The sequence below is a fragment of the Myotis daubentonii genome, chromosome 5 (assembly GCF_963259705.1).
Source record: "Myotis daubentonii chromosome 5, mMyoDau2.1, whole genome shotgun sequence".
Taxonomy (NCBI): domain Eukaryota; kingdom Metazoa; phylum Chordata; class Mammalia; order Chiroptera; family Vespertilionidae; genus Myotis; species Myotis daubentonii.
The window spans coordinates 39,942,316-39,958,458 of NC_081844.1; the positions used below are offsets into that span (position 1 = coordinate 39,942,316).

The 16,143-nt window shown below is 38.1% G+C and overlaps 1 protein-coding gene and 1 pseudogene across 3 annotated transcripts in view; both read right to left on the reverse strand.

Moving 5' to 3' along the window:
* Window positions 1-686: 686 nt before the first annotated feature.
* The window catches only part of GALNT7 (polypeptide N-acetylgalactosaminyltransferase 7), a 134,011-nt gene continuing 118,554 nt past the window's right edge, over window positions 687-16,143 (reverse strand). For all 3 annotated transcript variants that reach the window (XM_059697635.1, XM_059697637.1, XM_059697636.1), the window contains 5 exons: window positions 13,316-13,438; window positions 12,401-12,619; window positions 8,534-8,632; window positions 7,480-7,608; window positions 687-3,345 (listed from right to left, as the gene is read on the reverse strand). In XM_059697635.1, coding sequence (XP_059553618.1) covers window positions 3,208-3,345; window positions 7,480-7,608; window positions 8,534-8,632; window positions 12,401-12,619; window positions 13,316-13,438 — 708 coding nt within the window. In that variant the 3' untranslated portion in view covers window positions 687-3,207. The remainder of the gene's footprint in view (window positions 3,346-7,479; window positions 7,609-8,533; window positions 8,633-12,400; window positions 12,620-13,315; window positions 13,439-16,143) is intronic.
* On the reverse strand, window positions 14,353-14,977 carry LOC132235377 (large ribosomal subunit protein eL21-like; annotated as a pseudogene).

The following is a 16,143-nucleotide window of genomic DNA, read 5'->3' on the forward strand; positions in this document are numbered from 1 at the left end:
AGAAATGAAATTTATTTCAAGATCCCCGTGAGAGACTACCTTAAGAAATATGTGAGCCCACATTTACTCCAGTCTGGAGCTGCCAGTTTTTTCATATTTTTTAGGCACAGGAGCTGAGAATTGGAAGACACAATAGCCAAGTTAGTTTAGAGCAAGTTTCCCAAATCAAGAAGGTCACTTACTTGGATGTTAGTAGCCAATCTTCTTGAGATGCCATGTGTTGTGCCACAAGGTCCTATGACCTATTTCTAACTTCATTTTGGTAGGCTTCCCTTCTTTCTACTCACTTGGTCAGTTGTAGAGAATTTTGACTTAAAAGACATTTTTGCTTTCAATAGGCAATTATATTGTAGACTATACTGTCAAAAAGATGTTGCTGGGTTTTGTTTTTTTTTGTAATTGGATATGGGACTTTTAAAAAAAAAAATTGCTACACATAGGTAACCAGAGGCAAAAATAAACCTTTGTTTCCTTCCTACACATACCGGTAGGTAAGGTCTGAGTATTCTAAGCACACTCTAAGAACTCAACCCCAAACTCAAGCACATACTCAATACATAACTATGGCTTATGATATTTTAGCTATTCTATTTGTTTATCTTAGGAACAATTCATAACAATCCAGGTATTACTTCGAATGTGCAGTAATAAGATTTAGAAATGATTACAAGTACTGAAAAAACCCATGAATTAAAATACAGTATTTTATTTTTTCTCATCTAAAAAACAAGCAACCCATAATTAAGATATACATAAACTTCTCAAATTTATCCCTAATAAAATTCTGAATATTTATATAATTTCTACAGAAACATACAGTGTATCAAAATCTGCACAAATCAAATTTATAAAATGTGTAGAAATGCATAGTGATATTATCAACTTACAAAGCAAGGATATGGGAATTATTTCCAAAGCAGCCTACAGTAGAAAATAGTCATTATGGCAGCAGCTTCTGATGTTGTTTTTTTTGTGTGTGTTTGGTAAGGTTTCTGATTTCAATATAGAGAATCATTTTCATAGATTATCTACGAATTGCACAAAATATCCATTTAAAATTTACATGCACAGTTTATGTGCCACCTTTCTTAGGCCTATGCATAGTTAACAAGGTTATAATTTATTCAACAAGAAAAATGGAACCTATTTGCAAACACACAATTAAAGTACCAATTCTTTTTCTTTCTTATAGTTGATTTATTTTGCAATTATTTAAGCATATAAATTTACTCCTTTTTAAACATCTCTAGAGATGAATGAAAGTTAAAATGGTTGATTATAGATCAGTAGCAAAATACAAATAGACAATTCAAAATTATAAATAAAATTCTGTTTAGGATGTTTAACTCTCCAAATTTAAGGACTAGCCTTGGAAGAAACAGATTTGTAGACTTTTCATTTAAACAAATGTAGGTTTTTGTTTTTTTGTTGTTGTTTTTTTCTTTTTTGAGCTTTAATGAAAAATATTTCCCTCTGGCAGTAGTTTGTGAATTCCATTCATTGTAATGATATCATAATTACAGGATCAAAAATGCTTAATTTACTTGCCATTCCCCAACTCATGTTATTTGCCCCCCCCTTAACATAACATTTTATTATTTTTAAAAATATATTTTTATTGATTTCAAAGAGAGAGAAACATCAATGATGAGAATCATTGATTGGCTGCCTCCTGCATGCCCCCTACTGGGGATCAAGCCTACAACAGTGCTTGTGCCCTGACCAGGAATTGAACTGTGACCTCCTTGTTCAAAGGTTGATGCTCAAACACTGAGTCACGCCGATCAGGCTTAACATAGCATTTTAATATTTTGAGCAATAAAAGAGTATTTCGTTAGAAATAAAAATCTAATCAATCATCTCCAGTATTTGGTTTTCCTATACTGTCTTAGTAAATGTTTAAATCCAAACAAGTCTTCTTTTCACTGGAAAAATACTAATAGAAATATACTTCCTAAAAGAATTAATAAAGATTAGGGGGAAAAAATAAAAAAATAAAGATTAGGGAACTAACAATCTAACAAAAAGGAGTTCATATTTGTCAATGAACTGTATTTTTAAATAGCCTATTTAAATTTTTAAAAAATGTGCAGGGAATTTTATTTGGATGAAGATATAAATAAAACATCCATTCACTCTTGGCTTGAAAGGTTGCACAGCTTAGGTTATAATGCACAGGAGCTTTGTAAGGCTTCATTTAACAAGGGCTTGAAAATTCTTCAGAATGAACCTTTGATGTTTGTTTACAGCAGTGTTTTGTTGTTTTTGTTACCTCCCTCTCCCCCATTTTAAGATTTGAAACTGAGAATCATAGTTTTCTATAATGACAGGTATTGGGGGAAAGTAAATTCCAGAGGTCAATGGTCAATTTTTTTCTAGTTGGCAGACCCTTCTGCTCTTTTAGGAGTTGGTATTAACAGAGGGCAGTGGGAATGCCAGCAAGTAAGGAACTTAATGCCATACAATCTTCAATTCCTATGGGAGAGCCTTGGGGTTTCAAGTTGTTAATTTTTTTTCAAGCCATACAACATTTGATCTCAGAGCAAATGGTAGCACATAAATTCATTTCTGAGTAGTAAAAGTATTTACTGGTGACAATTCCATCATTACCATCCTATACATTTCATTGAAAGCTCTTGAAATATATACTGAGAAAATGAAAGAGGCACTAAATGTGTTGAAATTCACCTTTCAAAAAAGCAGCATGACGGTGAAGGAAGGCCACCTTGGCTAATAACCTGTGGCAGTGCTTCAAAAAGATGTAAAATTAAATAAAGACACAACAGGTTGATAATCACCAAGTTATATATGAAAGTCTGGTTACTCCAACCTTTTTTCAAGTGTGTTAAAAAAAAAAAAATGAAACTGCCTGTCAGACCCCTGAGTGTAATCCCAAAGAAGACAATGATGCTTTTAGCTCTGTTCTGAACAGATATAAATGCACAAATTACCAACATCTTAAAACAACACAACACAAAAAGATGTAAACATCTATAAAGTTTAAGGTAAAAGCAGTTTTGTAAACAGTAACTGCAGATGACAATGTTATTGTAAAATCACAGTTTATCAATGTCCTTCAAACCTATCAGGAGGTGCTGGGTTTGGAGCTGTACAGAGTTAATAATAGTTGCAGCAGGTTTCAGGCGGTTTTCAGTCCTGTGAAAATTTACGTGTCAGTAGGTAGGTTATTGGTTTCTTTTATTCTTTCTAAACACTGTGGATGTTATTCATTTCCCACTTCTGAGTCATTTTACTGGAGTCACAGTTGGAGAGGAACACTTGATGGAGGACATCTGAGCGGTCTAAGCACTTTCCGGAAGGAATGTGAGTAAACCTGTGCAGGTTCTAGAAAACACAGAAAAAAAGTTTTAAATTTGTACTTTTTTGATGTTACTGACATTAGAAGCAGTCCTTATTTGGCTTTCATATGAAGTTAATTCAAATAAGTAGGATGTCTTTACGTTTTGTTGATGGTTTCCTTTGTTATGCAAAAACCTTTTAGTTTGATGTAATCCCATTTGTTTATTTTTTCTTTTGTTTCCCTTGCTGGAGGAGACATATCCAAAAAAACATTAAGAAGAGCATGTCAGAGTTTAGTGCCTATGCTTTCTTCTAGGAGTTTTATGGTTTTGGGTCTTACATTTTAAGTTTTTAATCTACTTTGAGTTTATTCTTACATGTGGTGTAAGGAAGTGATCTAGTTTCATTTTTGCATGTACCTGTGCTGTTTTCCATCACCGTTTATTGAAGAGACTGTCTTTACCCCATTATATATTCTTGTCTTCTTTGTCATAGATTAATTAACCAAGTAGGCATAGATATCTTTCTGGGCTCTCTATTCTGTTCCATTACAAAATAGTCACAGGGATGTAAAGTACTGCATAGGGAATATAATACTGTAATAACTATGGATGGTGTCAGCGGGGGACTAGACTTAGTGGGGGGATTCACCACTATGCTGTACACCTGAAACTAATATAATATTGAATGTCAACTGTACTTGAAAAAAATTTTTTTTGGAAAAAAAAAAAAGATGATAATTCAAGCAAGATGGACAGGCTTCAACCAATCAACCATACATCAGACTTCGGACTTTTCTTGATCGTCAGTCTTGTAAGTGCTTTTATTGTTTATATAAAGACTTATGTTATAATGTACTGCTGGTACCTCAAGTTCAGTGCATACACCCCTAAATTCATTATCTTTCCCTCCAAATCTATTTTTCTAGTTCCTATTCTGACTAATGATAATATCAGCTTTCCAGTCCTCATGATAGAGGCATTCATGTTGTACCTTCCTTCCGTTCCTCACTTCCTTTCTATCCCTCCCTTCCTGTTGATCAGTCACAAGGTGTGATAGTTGCCATATCTCTGGAATATACCCTTTCCCATCCCCGCTGCAATGCCTTAGTTTAGCCCTCATCATTTGTTGTAGGTTTCTTCACATAGTTCAGGGCTTCTTAGAGGGTGGTCCTCAGGCTATCTAAGATTGTATCTGTAAGGTTGAAACTATTTTGATAATAATACAAAGGCCCTATTTGCCTTTTTCCTCGTATTGACATTTATACTGACAGCGCAAAAGCAATGGTGGATAAAAGTGCTGGTGCCTCAGCATAAATTAAGCAGTGTCACAAAACTGTGCTAACAGTCCATTCTAACAGTTAAAAAAGGAAATGCCAGTTTCACTTAAGAATGTCCTTGATGAAGCAGTAAAACTTATCAGTTTTACTAAATCTTAACCCTTGAGTTTACTTTTAAAAAGATTCTATAAGATGAAATGGGAAATATGCATAAGACACTTCTGTATAGTGATTACCACGGTTATCTTGAGGGAAAGTACACATGCAACTGTCTGACTTGAGAGTTCAACTAGCTGCTTTTTTCATGATTTGTCATTTTGACTAGAAAGGTCAACTCACAGATAAACTACAATTATTTAAACTTTGTAGACATTTTCATGAAAAGGAAGTGAGCCTCTCCCTTCAAGAAGAAAAACAACAATCACAAAAAACAAATCCACAAATCTGACAGTATTTGGTGCCATTCATACAAGTTGAGTTTTCAAGGAAATATTAAGAATTTTTGAAAACTGGCAACCACTACTGTGAACATGATAGCTTCCTAATATGTATATTTTTGACACTGCACAATGAAATGTGTCACCATTTGCAAGATCATAACTTAGTAAACCATGATTTTCCAAACGAGCAATGCATGATGTTACAAAAGCTCATATGGGTAAAAAATCCATTCAAAGACCAATGGATTTTAATGTAACATAGGAAAGTGTTCACTTATATGGTTTCAGATTCTACATGACAAATAACTTAAGAAACTATCACTTATAGACTTGTGTAGTAGCATCAAAGAATAGCCAAATTATCTGAAAATGCTATTAAATTATTCCTCTTTTCTAACTGAATGTTTATGTGAGGCTGGATTTTCCTCATCTACTGCAACTAAAACAATATATAATTTCAAATGGAATGTAGAAGTAGTATGAGAATTCAGCTGCCTTCTATTAAACCAGATATTAAAGGGATTTGCTATACTATAAAACAATGCCTTCCTCACTTTTTTGGAAAAAGTTATTATTCATTAAAAGTATTTATATTAATATGCAATAGGGCTAGTATTAGTTTTATATAAATTATAAATTAATACATAAATACCTGTAAAATTTATTGGATTAATCTCCAATTTTGGATATTTTGTTAGCTATAATCTACATAAACATAATCCGTGTGAGAAGAGTCCCAATAATTTTTAAGAGTGTAAATGGAATCCAGAGACCGGAGCGTTTGAGAACTTCTGATGAAGCTTTACAGTTCATATTTCACAATGTTTCCAGAATTATTTTTCTAAAAGTATCAACTGTTTCCTATCACTGCATTTCTCAAATAATGCCAACTGCTCTCCTAAACTTACAAAGTGAAGTTCAATGTTCTGTCATATGGAGGGAAATTCTAAATGTGATTCCTCGAATTTTTCTCTATACACTTTCATGCCATGCCTTTGCTCACCCATTTTTCTTATTTACTCTCCATTAGAAATCGCTTTATACTTCAGTGATACCGGTGCAATGATACTTCCTCTATGAAACTCATCAGAAATAATTCCTATTAACCTCTCTTCTGCTGTCTTATGGCATTGTGCTTATTTTAATTTCTACCTTCCCCGCCCCCCCCCTTCTCTGCTATTGTAGTATGATGTGCCTTAGTATTCAGAGGTGGGCAAAAGTAGATTTAAGTGTCCGCTTTCATTGCTCATTAGTTAAATTATCAGCCATCGTTAACTAAAAGATAAATTATAAGGATATGAAATAATAAAAACAATAATAATAATAGAAATAATAATTAATAAATACAAAAATAAACTTTCATGTACTCACAACTGTAAGCCTACTTTTGCCCACCCCTGTATATTTAGTAATGTCTGATGCACAAATGTATATTTAGTGCTGTGCCCTTTAAAGTATATAAAATATGCACATTCCATTTTTTAATCTATTACTTGTCAATGGTAGTTTCTGGTCTCTTAGCCTTCTTTTACTACTTTACTAATATTGTTCTCCCTGACCCCTATCACTTACTGCTATTATTAATTTCTTTGTGGAAATAAATGCTTTGTTCTTCAAGATTTATGCTGATCTTCTCCTTCCTAACTTGTTATAAAAAAAATCAGCAATTGACACACTCACCACTTTATAGTAATTATCTATGAATGTTGATGACTGGGAATATTAAGCTGGGTCATAGTAACATACCTACATAGTAAACAAGTGCTTGCATGACAGACACGGTATGATAACATATATTAAATGAGTAAATAAAGTTGAGGTTGCCAGGTTATTTCAGTTTGGGGTAGCTTTCCAAACTTTATGTTTTATAATTTATTTTAGCCAAGTGCATACTTTGAAAATTATACATCCATCCATCAATATGATGGAATCCTCAACTTAGCACAGAACTCTTGAATATACACAGCTAAAATAGAAAAACTGTTCCTTCCCACAGTGTCAACTAAATATGACCTTTAAAGTAAGGAACAGGCAACATTTATCTAACGATTGTATCTATAAAACCATGATAAGGAAGTAGTGAAGGCCTAGATTTCCAAGTGTTATTTGTCTGTCTCCAACGCCACCTGCTGGACAACATGAAATATAAACACAATATTTTTTTGGTTACATATATTTGCCCTCACAGAATACTGATTTTCCTGGGTTACTGAGATTAGTGGGCCATTGCGGACATCTTGCGACCTCGTTACATGACAACATTGCACCAGAGAATAAAAGTGATGGTTCATTATGGAACAATGGAGTCATTAGTGCTCAGGAAAACAAATGACTGAATGAGAGGGAAATGCAAGTCAATTTGAATGCAGGTTTTAAGATTTATACATCTAAATTCCACAAGGTAGGTGTTATTAAAATGAAATTGCATATTATTATTTTGGAAGTTGAAATGTGGAATACCTTGAAGTACTGCCATTCCTTATATTCATTTAGGTTACAGTGTGTAATCATGATTTTTGATCCATCAGGCCCCTTTGTCAAACACTGATCATACTGCATGAGTTGATTAGCTTCGTTGATTCGGAAAAGCTATTAAAAAAAGAAAAGAAAAAAATAACAGGCACCTTCTCTGATGATACACAAAAACTAACTCAATGGCTATCTTATTTTTCTATAATTTTTTTATATGTTCAAAACTATAAATCCAAAGACTGGAATTGTATTCATTTTGATGTTAGCAAACTAACACTGGAAGGATTATTTTCTGTAGCCTCTTAGATACAGAAGGGGTCATTAACACGTATTTATCAAGTACGGACAATGTGAGAAAATACAAGTGAAAACAGATCTGATGGCTTACAATCTAACTTAGAGGCAAGAAAAACACATAAGGAAGTAGGAAAATATATTAGGGGAATATACATTACTGGCAGTAACATTCCAGCTTATTGGGAAGAAATGTGGAATTCTGGATAATATTTGCAAATACAATTGTTAGGGAGCTAGGCTTGCAGAGTTATGGACTCACACAAGAATATATTCTAACTAGGGGCCTGGTGCCTCTTTGTCAGTTGGACATCCTTAGTGCTCCCATGGAGGGGATGCCGCTGGCTTGCCAGTGTGAGCCCGGCTTCTGGCTGAGCAGAGCTCCCCCTGTGGGAGCGCACTGACCACAGGGGCAGCTCCTGCATCGAGCGTCTGCCCCCTGGTGGTCAGTGCGTGTCATGGCAACCGGTCGGTCGATTTGCACATTAGCCCTTTATTATATAGGATAGAATGTCTTATATTAAATTCTAGATTATGACTTCTTATGTGAAAAGCAGTGCTGCTATTATACCCTCATTTAACTAAAAGTTTTAGCTCAGTCTGTTTTTTCTTTTTCTTTTTTTACTGAATGGTTTACTTTACCAAACAAAGAAAATTACCAAACTGGAAAGCAAAGGAATTCCCAAGATCAACAAGCCTGGCAGGTCTCACTATAGAACCAATTTAAATATGAAAGGAGGTAATTTACCTGGTTCCCTCCCATCCTGTGGCAGGGTCCTAGTTCAACAAAGCCTCCGTTTGTCCTTCCCATGCTATCAATGCAGTAAGCAGATTCAAAGCCTCTGATCTGAAAAAAGGAACAAAGAACCAATAGCAGGCAACCGTTTAGTTTTTATTATGCCCTAACATCAGAGTAAAAGAGTTTCATGTTAAATATTGCAGTTCATAGTGGACATTTGGGTGTGTGTAATGCCAGGTTATTACTGTATTTATTGTCAGTCTTGGAATAGCTTAGAACATAGTAGTCATCTTTGAAATAATTTAGGGTCTTTAACTCAGCATTAGAATGGGCTCATTCCAAGGAAGGGCATTGGCCTATAGATTTTGATAAAATACCACAGAAGAAAAAAAATGAAAAGACAGTAACTATTAAGTACAATCTCAGACTCAGATAATTCACGTGAATGAGAAGCAACTAGAGTTACCTAACCACAGTGGTCACAGACACTGGCCCTAGATGTCTAGACCGGAACTGAATTTGTAAAGTAACTCTCCCAAATGGCTGTGAGGCACTTTTGGTAGCTGTCTGCAGGGACCCAAGGGGCGAACGTTATGGCAGCTGGACCAGGCAGTGAGACTTTTCTCTGACTATGGGTAAGGTAGGTGAAAAGCCAACACAGTTTCCATCTTGGAAATGCACATTTCTTATAAAAAAAAACACAAACTTTTCCCTTTTTAGAAATATTATATATCTCAATTATAAATTACTATAATATATGTTTTATTCAGTCAGTCAGTATATACTGACCGAGCACTGTGACAATGTAAGAGCTTTAGAAGATACAAAGAGAAGCAAAAGCAAGTCCTGGTCCTCAGGACCCTCATGTCTGCAGGGAGGCTGAGGGGTCAAGTCAGTCAGGATGGAGGGATGGACGTGCGGAGGAAGAGCCCTCTCCCGCAGCCACCTGGAGGAATTCCGAAGCAGCTGGTGGAATGTGCAGGGAAGGCTGAGAAGTGAAATGTAAGGTGCCAGAACAGGAAGCGGTTAAACTGAAGATGTATTCAGATTGAGATTGTAAAGGGAGGACAGAAAATTCCATGCATTGATTCACTTGGGCATTTAGTTATTCATCCAATATGAAGTGAGTACTGTGTCAGTTATGTTGTAGGCTCTGATACACCCATGAATGAAAAGGATAAAGACCCTTGCCCCCGTGAGCTTATATTCTAGGGAAGGAAACAGTACAAGCCCAAGCCACAATAGACATGTTAGAGAGGGATAGGTGCCGTGAAACAGAAAAGAAAAAGAGCAAGTTAATGAGGGCCTGTGTGGCCAGGAGTGTTTGGGGCATAGATAGCAGGTGGATCTCACTGAGAAGGTGCCAGGGGAGCAGACTTGAGGTGTATGTAAGAGTTAGCTACGCACGCAGAGGGAAGGAGGTCCAGGCAGAGCGGGCAGCAAAGGCTGCCTGCACTAAGTACGGAGGACAGTGGGGCTGGAGTGAGTGAGGAGAGGAGTAGCAGGTGAGGCCAGAGAGGAATGGGCCAGAGATGCAGGCCCTAGAGGCCAACAGAAAGGACTGTGCCTTCTCTTTGAGGAACAGGAGGTGTCACTGCAGGTTTCTAACAGAGTAACATGATCATTTTTGAAAGACCACCCTGACTGCTGTGTTTAGAACAGGAAGTAGGAAGGCAAAGCTAGTTTCAGTGAGATGTGGTGGCTTAGACGAGAGTAAGAAAGGATCAGAGTCTGGAACTAGATGTAAGTGAGAGAGAAGGAAAGGATTCAAAAGAGACTCCAAAGCTTTGGCCTGAGCAGTCAGCTAAGATAGGCTGGGGAGGGGAGACAGGGAGGTCACTGTTGGATGCGCTGAGTCTGAGATGTCTGTTAGTCAAATGGAGAGGTCCACTAGGCAGTTGGATATACTGTCTGCGCTCTGGGAGAGAGATTTAGGTTAAAGATAGAAACTGGGGTCACCAGCATGTAGGTGGTTTTAAAGCCACGAGACAGACAAGATCACCAAGAGAATTCCTTCCTTTTGCATAAAAGGCACTATACTAATTAGGAGATTAAAAGATAACCAAAACTGGGGTCTGAGCTGCCAGGGGCCATGCTCTGGTTGGGAGTTAAACACAACTGGCTGTAATAGCACACAGAGGTGAAATAAGGGTACTGGGATAAAGGCACTAAAATAAGAGGTGCAGAGAGAGTGGCATAGAGTCCTTTGTTGGCTTCTTGGAATTCCTTTGGAACGGATCCTGTCCTCTGTTTTCTATCTATGTTTTCTCATCCAGCCCCATGAAACAATCCACGTGCTGATGGCCCCAAACATACATCCTTAGATGTGCCTTTGCCTCTGTTCTGGGTTTCAGTATTACACGGCTTACGATCTACTTGACAACTCCACCTGGGCCTTTCCCAAGTCCGGAACACCAATAGAGAACTTGCTATTCCCGACCCCTCTCACTCATCCTGGCTACCAACTTCCTAATCTCAGATGCCACCTGGTCCACTACTCAAATGAAAAACAAAACTAAATGTCATCCTGGCCCATGTCCTTCGCATACAAATCCATCAGTGACCTACCTCCAGATCTTCACTTTGTATGCTTCTCTTCATCTCTGTTCTCACCGCCCTCGTCCAAACCCCCATCACATCTCACTGGAAATACCCTACTGATTTCCTAAACTGTCATTATTGTTTCTACTCTAAATCCTCACAGCAGGGTGGTTAAAAACAACAACATAAATCAAATAACGTTACCTTTCTGTTTAAAACCCTTCCATGGCTTCCTACCACCCTTAGGATAAAGCGCCTCCCTCCTCACCTGCCTGTCACTTCGTCTTATTTAACCTGCTCTTTTCTGCTCATCAAACATGCAAAGCATTTCCTGGCTCAGAGCCTTCAAACTCATTTTCTTTACCTGGAACACATGCCCAGCTCTCTGATTTCAGATCTCAGATTAATGTCACCTCCTCGGAGAAGCCTTCCCTGCCCTATCCTTATGTCCTCTTGAACATTACCTGCTAATTTCATTCATAGTCTTTACCACCATCTATCAGTATCTTCTTTGTTTTTCCTGTTTTTGTTTTTTTTGGGGGGGCGGGGGTTGTCTCTCATCTACTGGCATGTAAGTTCCCTGAGGAAAAGGACCTTGTTTGTCTTGTTTTCTATCCAGAAGAGTGACTGGCTCAGCTAGTATTTGTTGGGACACATAATTAAGCAAAAACATATAGATGTGAAAGTTCGTGGCATGTTTAATACAGCACCATATGGGTGGGTGAATCAGAAATGCACCCAGTTACAAAGGCAAGTTTGGAGAAACAAAGAAATGACAACACAGATCAATTACTTTGATTCTAATTATTTCCAGCTACCATTAATTAATTCATTCACTTGACAAGCATTTTGAGGGCCTATTGTATATGGGGGTCTCTGCAGTAGTTCACTGGGACACAATGGTGAACCTATACTAACTGACCGGCTAAGAGAGCGGCAATTTTCAGTGTTATGAGAACTCATGCAAAAACCACAGGACTGAGTCTTTTTGATGGAGTGGGAAAGAATACGAAAGACTTTTCATTGAGAAAAGCTACAATGGTAATAATAAGTTGGAATTAGCCAAGAAAGGGAGTCAGACTGAGGGGCAGAGAAGTGGCAGGAGAGAGTAGACAGTGTTCCCGACCAGAGGAGACATATGTGCAGAGAAGAGGGGACACACAGTCAGCTGCTCCGGGTGGTTGTAACTGGGAAGGTGGGGGAGGTACCAGACAGATTTACCCAAACTTTCCCTCAAGATTCTTCTCCCTCATACATTTCATCTCTCCCTGCATTCTCCCAAACTCAAGTCTCCAAATACACGCACTTTGATATCTGAATATCACTGATACTTACTTCTCCCCAGTCAATATTTTTGGGTGGCAAAGGGTAGTGTGAGGTGATATCATAAGCGATCTCTTCCATGAACCATTTGAAACTTTTGCAGTTGTGATCTTCTCGAAATTTTTTCAGCTCAGAGATATCTCCATATGCTAATGCCTTTGATTCAGGACGACTGGCATAGAAGTAGTCTTTATATTCATCCCACCAGACCTCAACAACTCTAACATAATTCTGTGGAGAAAAAAATTAATATCATTATAACAAATAAAAATATTTGTAATGTCATAAACAGCTTCTTTTAGACATCTGAAATATGACCAACATATAACAAACTTATTTCAATAAGGCCTGTTTGTCATTTTGATTTATTAAAAAATATATATATATATATAAAATAATATTTTCCTCATTTGTGACTAATAGAAGTTGATATTTTCATTTCCACTACTTTCCTTTCCTACAGAGTGTCAGTCCATTGGAATTTATTTGCGATGTCTTTATGGAGAACATTCATGAATAGGATACAATGACTAATTTTAAAGAACAATAAGGTATTTCATGAGTAAGTCTAGCCTACGGTAAAAGTGAGGACCTGTGTGATTGCTTACAGCAGTTCTCAACCTGTGGGTCACGACCCCTTTGGCGGTGGAACGACCCTTTCACAGAGGTCTCCTAAGACCATCCTGCATATCAGATATTTACATTATGATTCATTACAGTAGCAACATTACAGTTATGAAGTAGCAACGAAAATAATTTTATGGTTGGGTCACAACATGAGGAACTGTATTTAAAGGGCCAGAAGGTTGAGAACCACTGGCTTAAGAGCTTGTCCCGTTCAGTGAGCTGACATTTACTCAGTACCACAGCATGTGGTACATAAATGTTAGTTCCCTCGCCTTCTCCACTTGCAACCAGAAGACTCACCTTCATCGTTGGAGAAGACCCAACATTAATGGGCGGAGGATTCCCTTGCCAGCCCTCGAGACGGTAGATATGTCCCACACGAGAACAAGGGACAAACAGTAATTTGCCGCCACACTGCCATATCTATCAAGAAAAAACACATGTGGAAGTTGTTTCAAATGCCAAAATAAATTATGGCTAAAAATTTGCCTTGTAACTGTAAATCTGAACTCTTAATTAGATACAGCATCCACAGGGAATTTGTAAACTAAACAAATCTTAAAATAACTTGCCTGTTTTCCAAACTCATTTAATAACCAAGGAGGCAATAGGAAAGCAGTAATATCTTTTGCTGCTGCTAAGGGACCTTTTCCTAAGTACTTGTCGCTCCAAGCAACCTTTTCGCAATGTAACCTTGCCAAACCATGCAGAGTCTCCGTCCCTAACGTCATTCATCGTTTCCATTGCTAATATATGTCCCACCTGGGTGATTATAATAATCTCCTGCCTGGCTTCTTCACCTCTAACTTCTCTCTCTTCAATGCTATCCTTATTTATAGCAAAAGATTATTCTAGTTCAGTGATGGCAAACCTATGACACGTGAACTCATTTTTTTGGTTGATTTCTCTTTGTTAAATGGCATTTAAATATATAAAATAAATATCAAAAATATAAGTCTTTGTTTCACTATGGTTGCAAATATCAAAAAATTTCTATATGTGACACGGCACCAGAGTTAAGTTAGGGTTTTTCAAAATGCTGACACGCTGAGCTCAAAAGGTTCGCCATCACTGTTCTAGTTGAAGGGCAGCTTTGGGTCATGTTATTCCCTTGCTTAATATCTTCGATGGGTTTCCACTGCTTATCAAATTAAATAAAAACCTCTTAGCTCAGCATGAAAGACTCTCTTCAGTACTGTCCTAATGCAACTGTCCACTTTACCTTCTTGAATGTGTGTCTTATTCATGCTATCAGATTCTGCTAAACTGTGCTCCTCGCTGTTTCCTGAATACATTCTTTTTTTTTTTTTTAGGGTGACACAAAGTTTTCTTTAATTATTCTTTGGGGGAAGGGATGCTACACTTCTACTCAATTAAGAGAAACATTTTTATCAACACAGAAGTCTTTTTATACTTTTCCCCACTTATCATGCCATGAATTCATAGGGAATGGGTTCCAGCAGCTCAGGCTTCTTTCCATTGTTCTCACAAAGCGTGCTTCTCTGGGTGGAGCAGGCTGCCGCTTCCGTTGAACCCAGGTACCTTTCTCTTTGGCTTCCTTCTTTTTCTGATCATTTTCCTTCACACGTTTCAGGAAGCTATCTCGACTCTTAGAGGGCTTAATATGCTCAATACGTACATTAATCCTCTTGGCAAGAATCTTGCCCTTAACTTGCCTGTTCACAATAATGCCCACTGCATGCTGGGTGGCACTGTAGGCTCTTCCAGTGTTGCCATGGTAACATTTGTGGGGCATTCCTTTTTGAACACTGCCCATTCCCTTGATGTCCACAATATCACCTTTCTTGTAGATTCGCATGTATGTGGTCAAAGGAACAACTCCATGTTTTCTAAAAGGCCTAGAGAACATATAGCGGGCGCCTCTCCTCTTTCCCTTTGTGTTAGTCATTTTGGCGAATTACTGGAAGATGGCGGTTCCAGCCGAAAGGCCTGAATACATTCTTCATGTCTCACCTTTGTACCTCTTCCCATTCTATTTTCTCAGAAGTCCCCCTCTCCTCCCTTTGAAGCAGGATAGTGAGAAGCCAGAAAAATTCCTTGGCAGGTAGAATGGGTAAACTGAAACAGACAGCTGATTCAAACTGGCCGCATCCAGCACCTGGATTTTCCTGCCTCTCCCTGGCATGACCACTCCCTTAAGCATTAAGCCCTCAGGACAGAGAGTTTCTGATCAGCATCACATATGTTAGGAACAAAGCCTCAGGTTTGTTGACCACAGGGACAGGCCTCAGTCGTGTTTCAGCTCCAGGCCCAGAAAAGCAGCAAAACCAGACGAAGAAATGTCATGGTTGGCAACAGGACCAGATGCAATGACCAATGACCCCTAACCTAGCATGGACCAATTAATAGAGACCATGATCCTGACCCTATATGCTCATGTTGATGGATCAGCGTATTAAAGGGCACACCTGGAAAGCTATGAAGATTCTATTGAGATCCTCCCCCCAAGACTTCCCTTAAAATTCCTGCTTTAGAAAACAGATAAAGACACCTAAGACAAAGGACCCAGTGTGCGCTCTCAAGAGCACACACACGCCTTCTTTCTTCAGGCATGTATATTTGCTTTCTCTCTCCAAAGCTCTAAGGGTTCCCATGAAGCTTGCAACCAGGACAGCAGTAGGCAGCGGCAGCTCGGCCTGGGCTAGCCCGGGCGGTGAATCTGTGTCCCAAGGCCCTTCTTTTGCCTATGTAACTTGTTGCCCGAGTCCACACAACCCAGCTGGCTCACTTCTGCCTCTGTGACTTCCCAAAAGGCCAAGGCAGCTCTCTGAGCAGCCAGCTCAATTTTCTTGGAGTGTACTTTTGCTTTACATGCTAAATAAACTTCCACAATGCTAGAGTTCTTGGCTCTGAATTCTTTCTTTGCCAAACTCAAGAACCGAGAGGCAACATTGCCAGTAACACCTTTATTTCAACTTACTGATAGCATACCCATCTTTCTAGTTCTGCCTCAAATTCTTCCTCCAGAGAGATGCTGTTTCTTAATCACACCAAGCAAATGGCACTCTACCTTCTTATCATATTATGAAGTTAAGTATAATTCTAATCTCTTACTGACCGCAAGTTCCTTGAGAGCAAACACTGAGTTATTCTTCTTCCTCACAGTG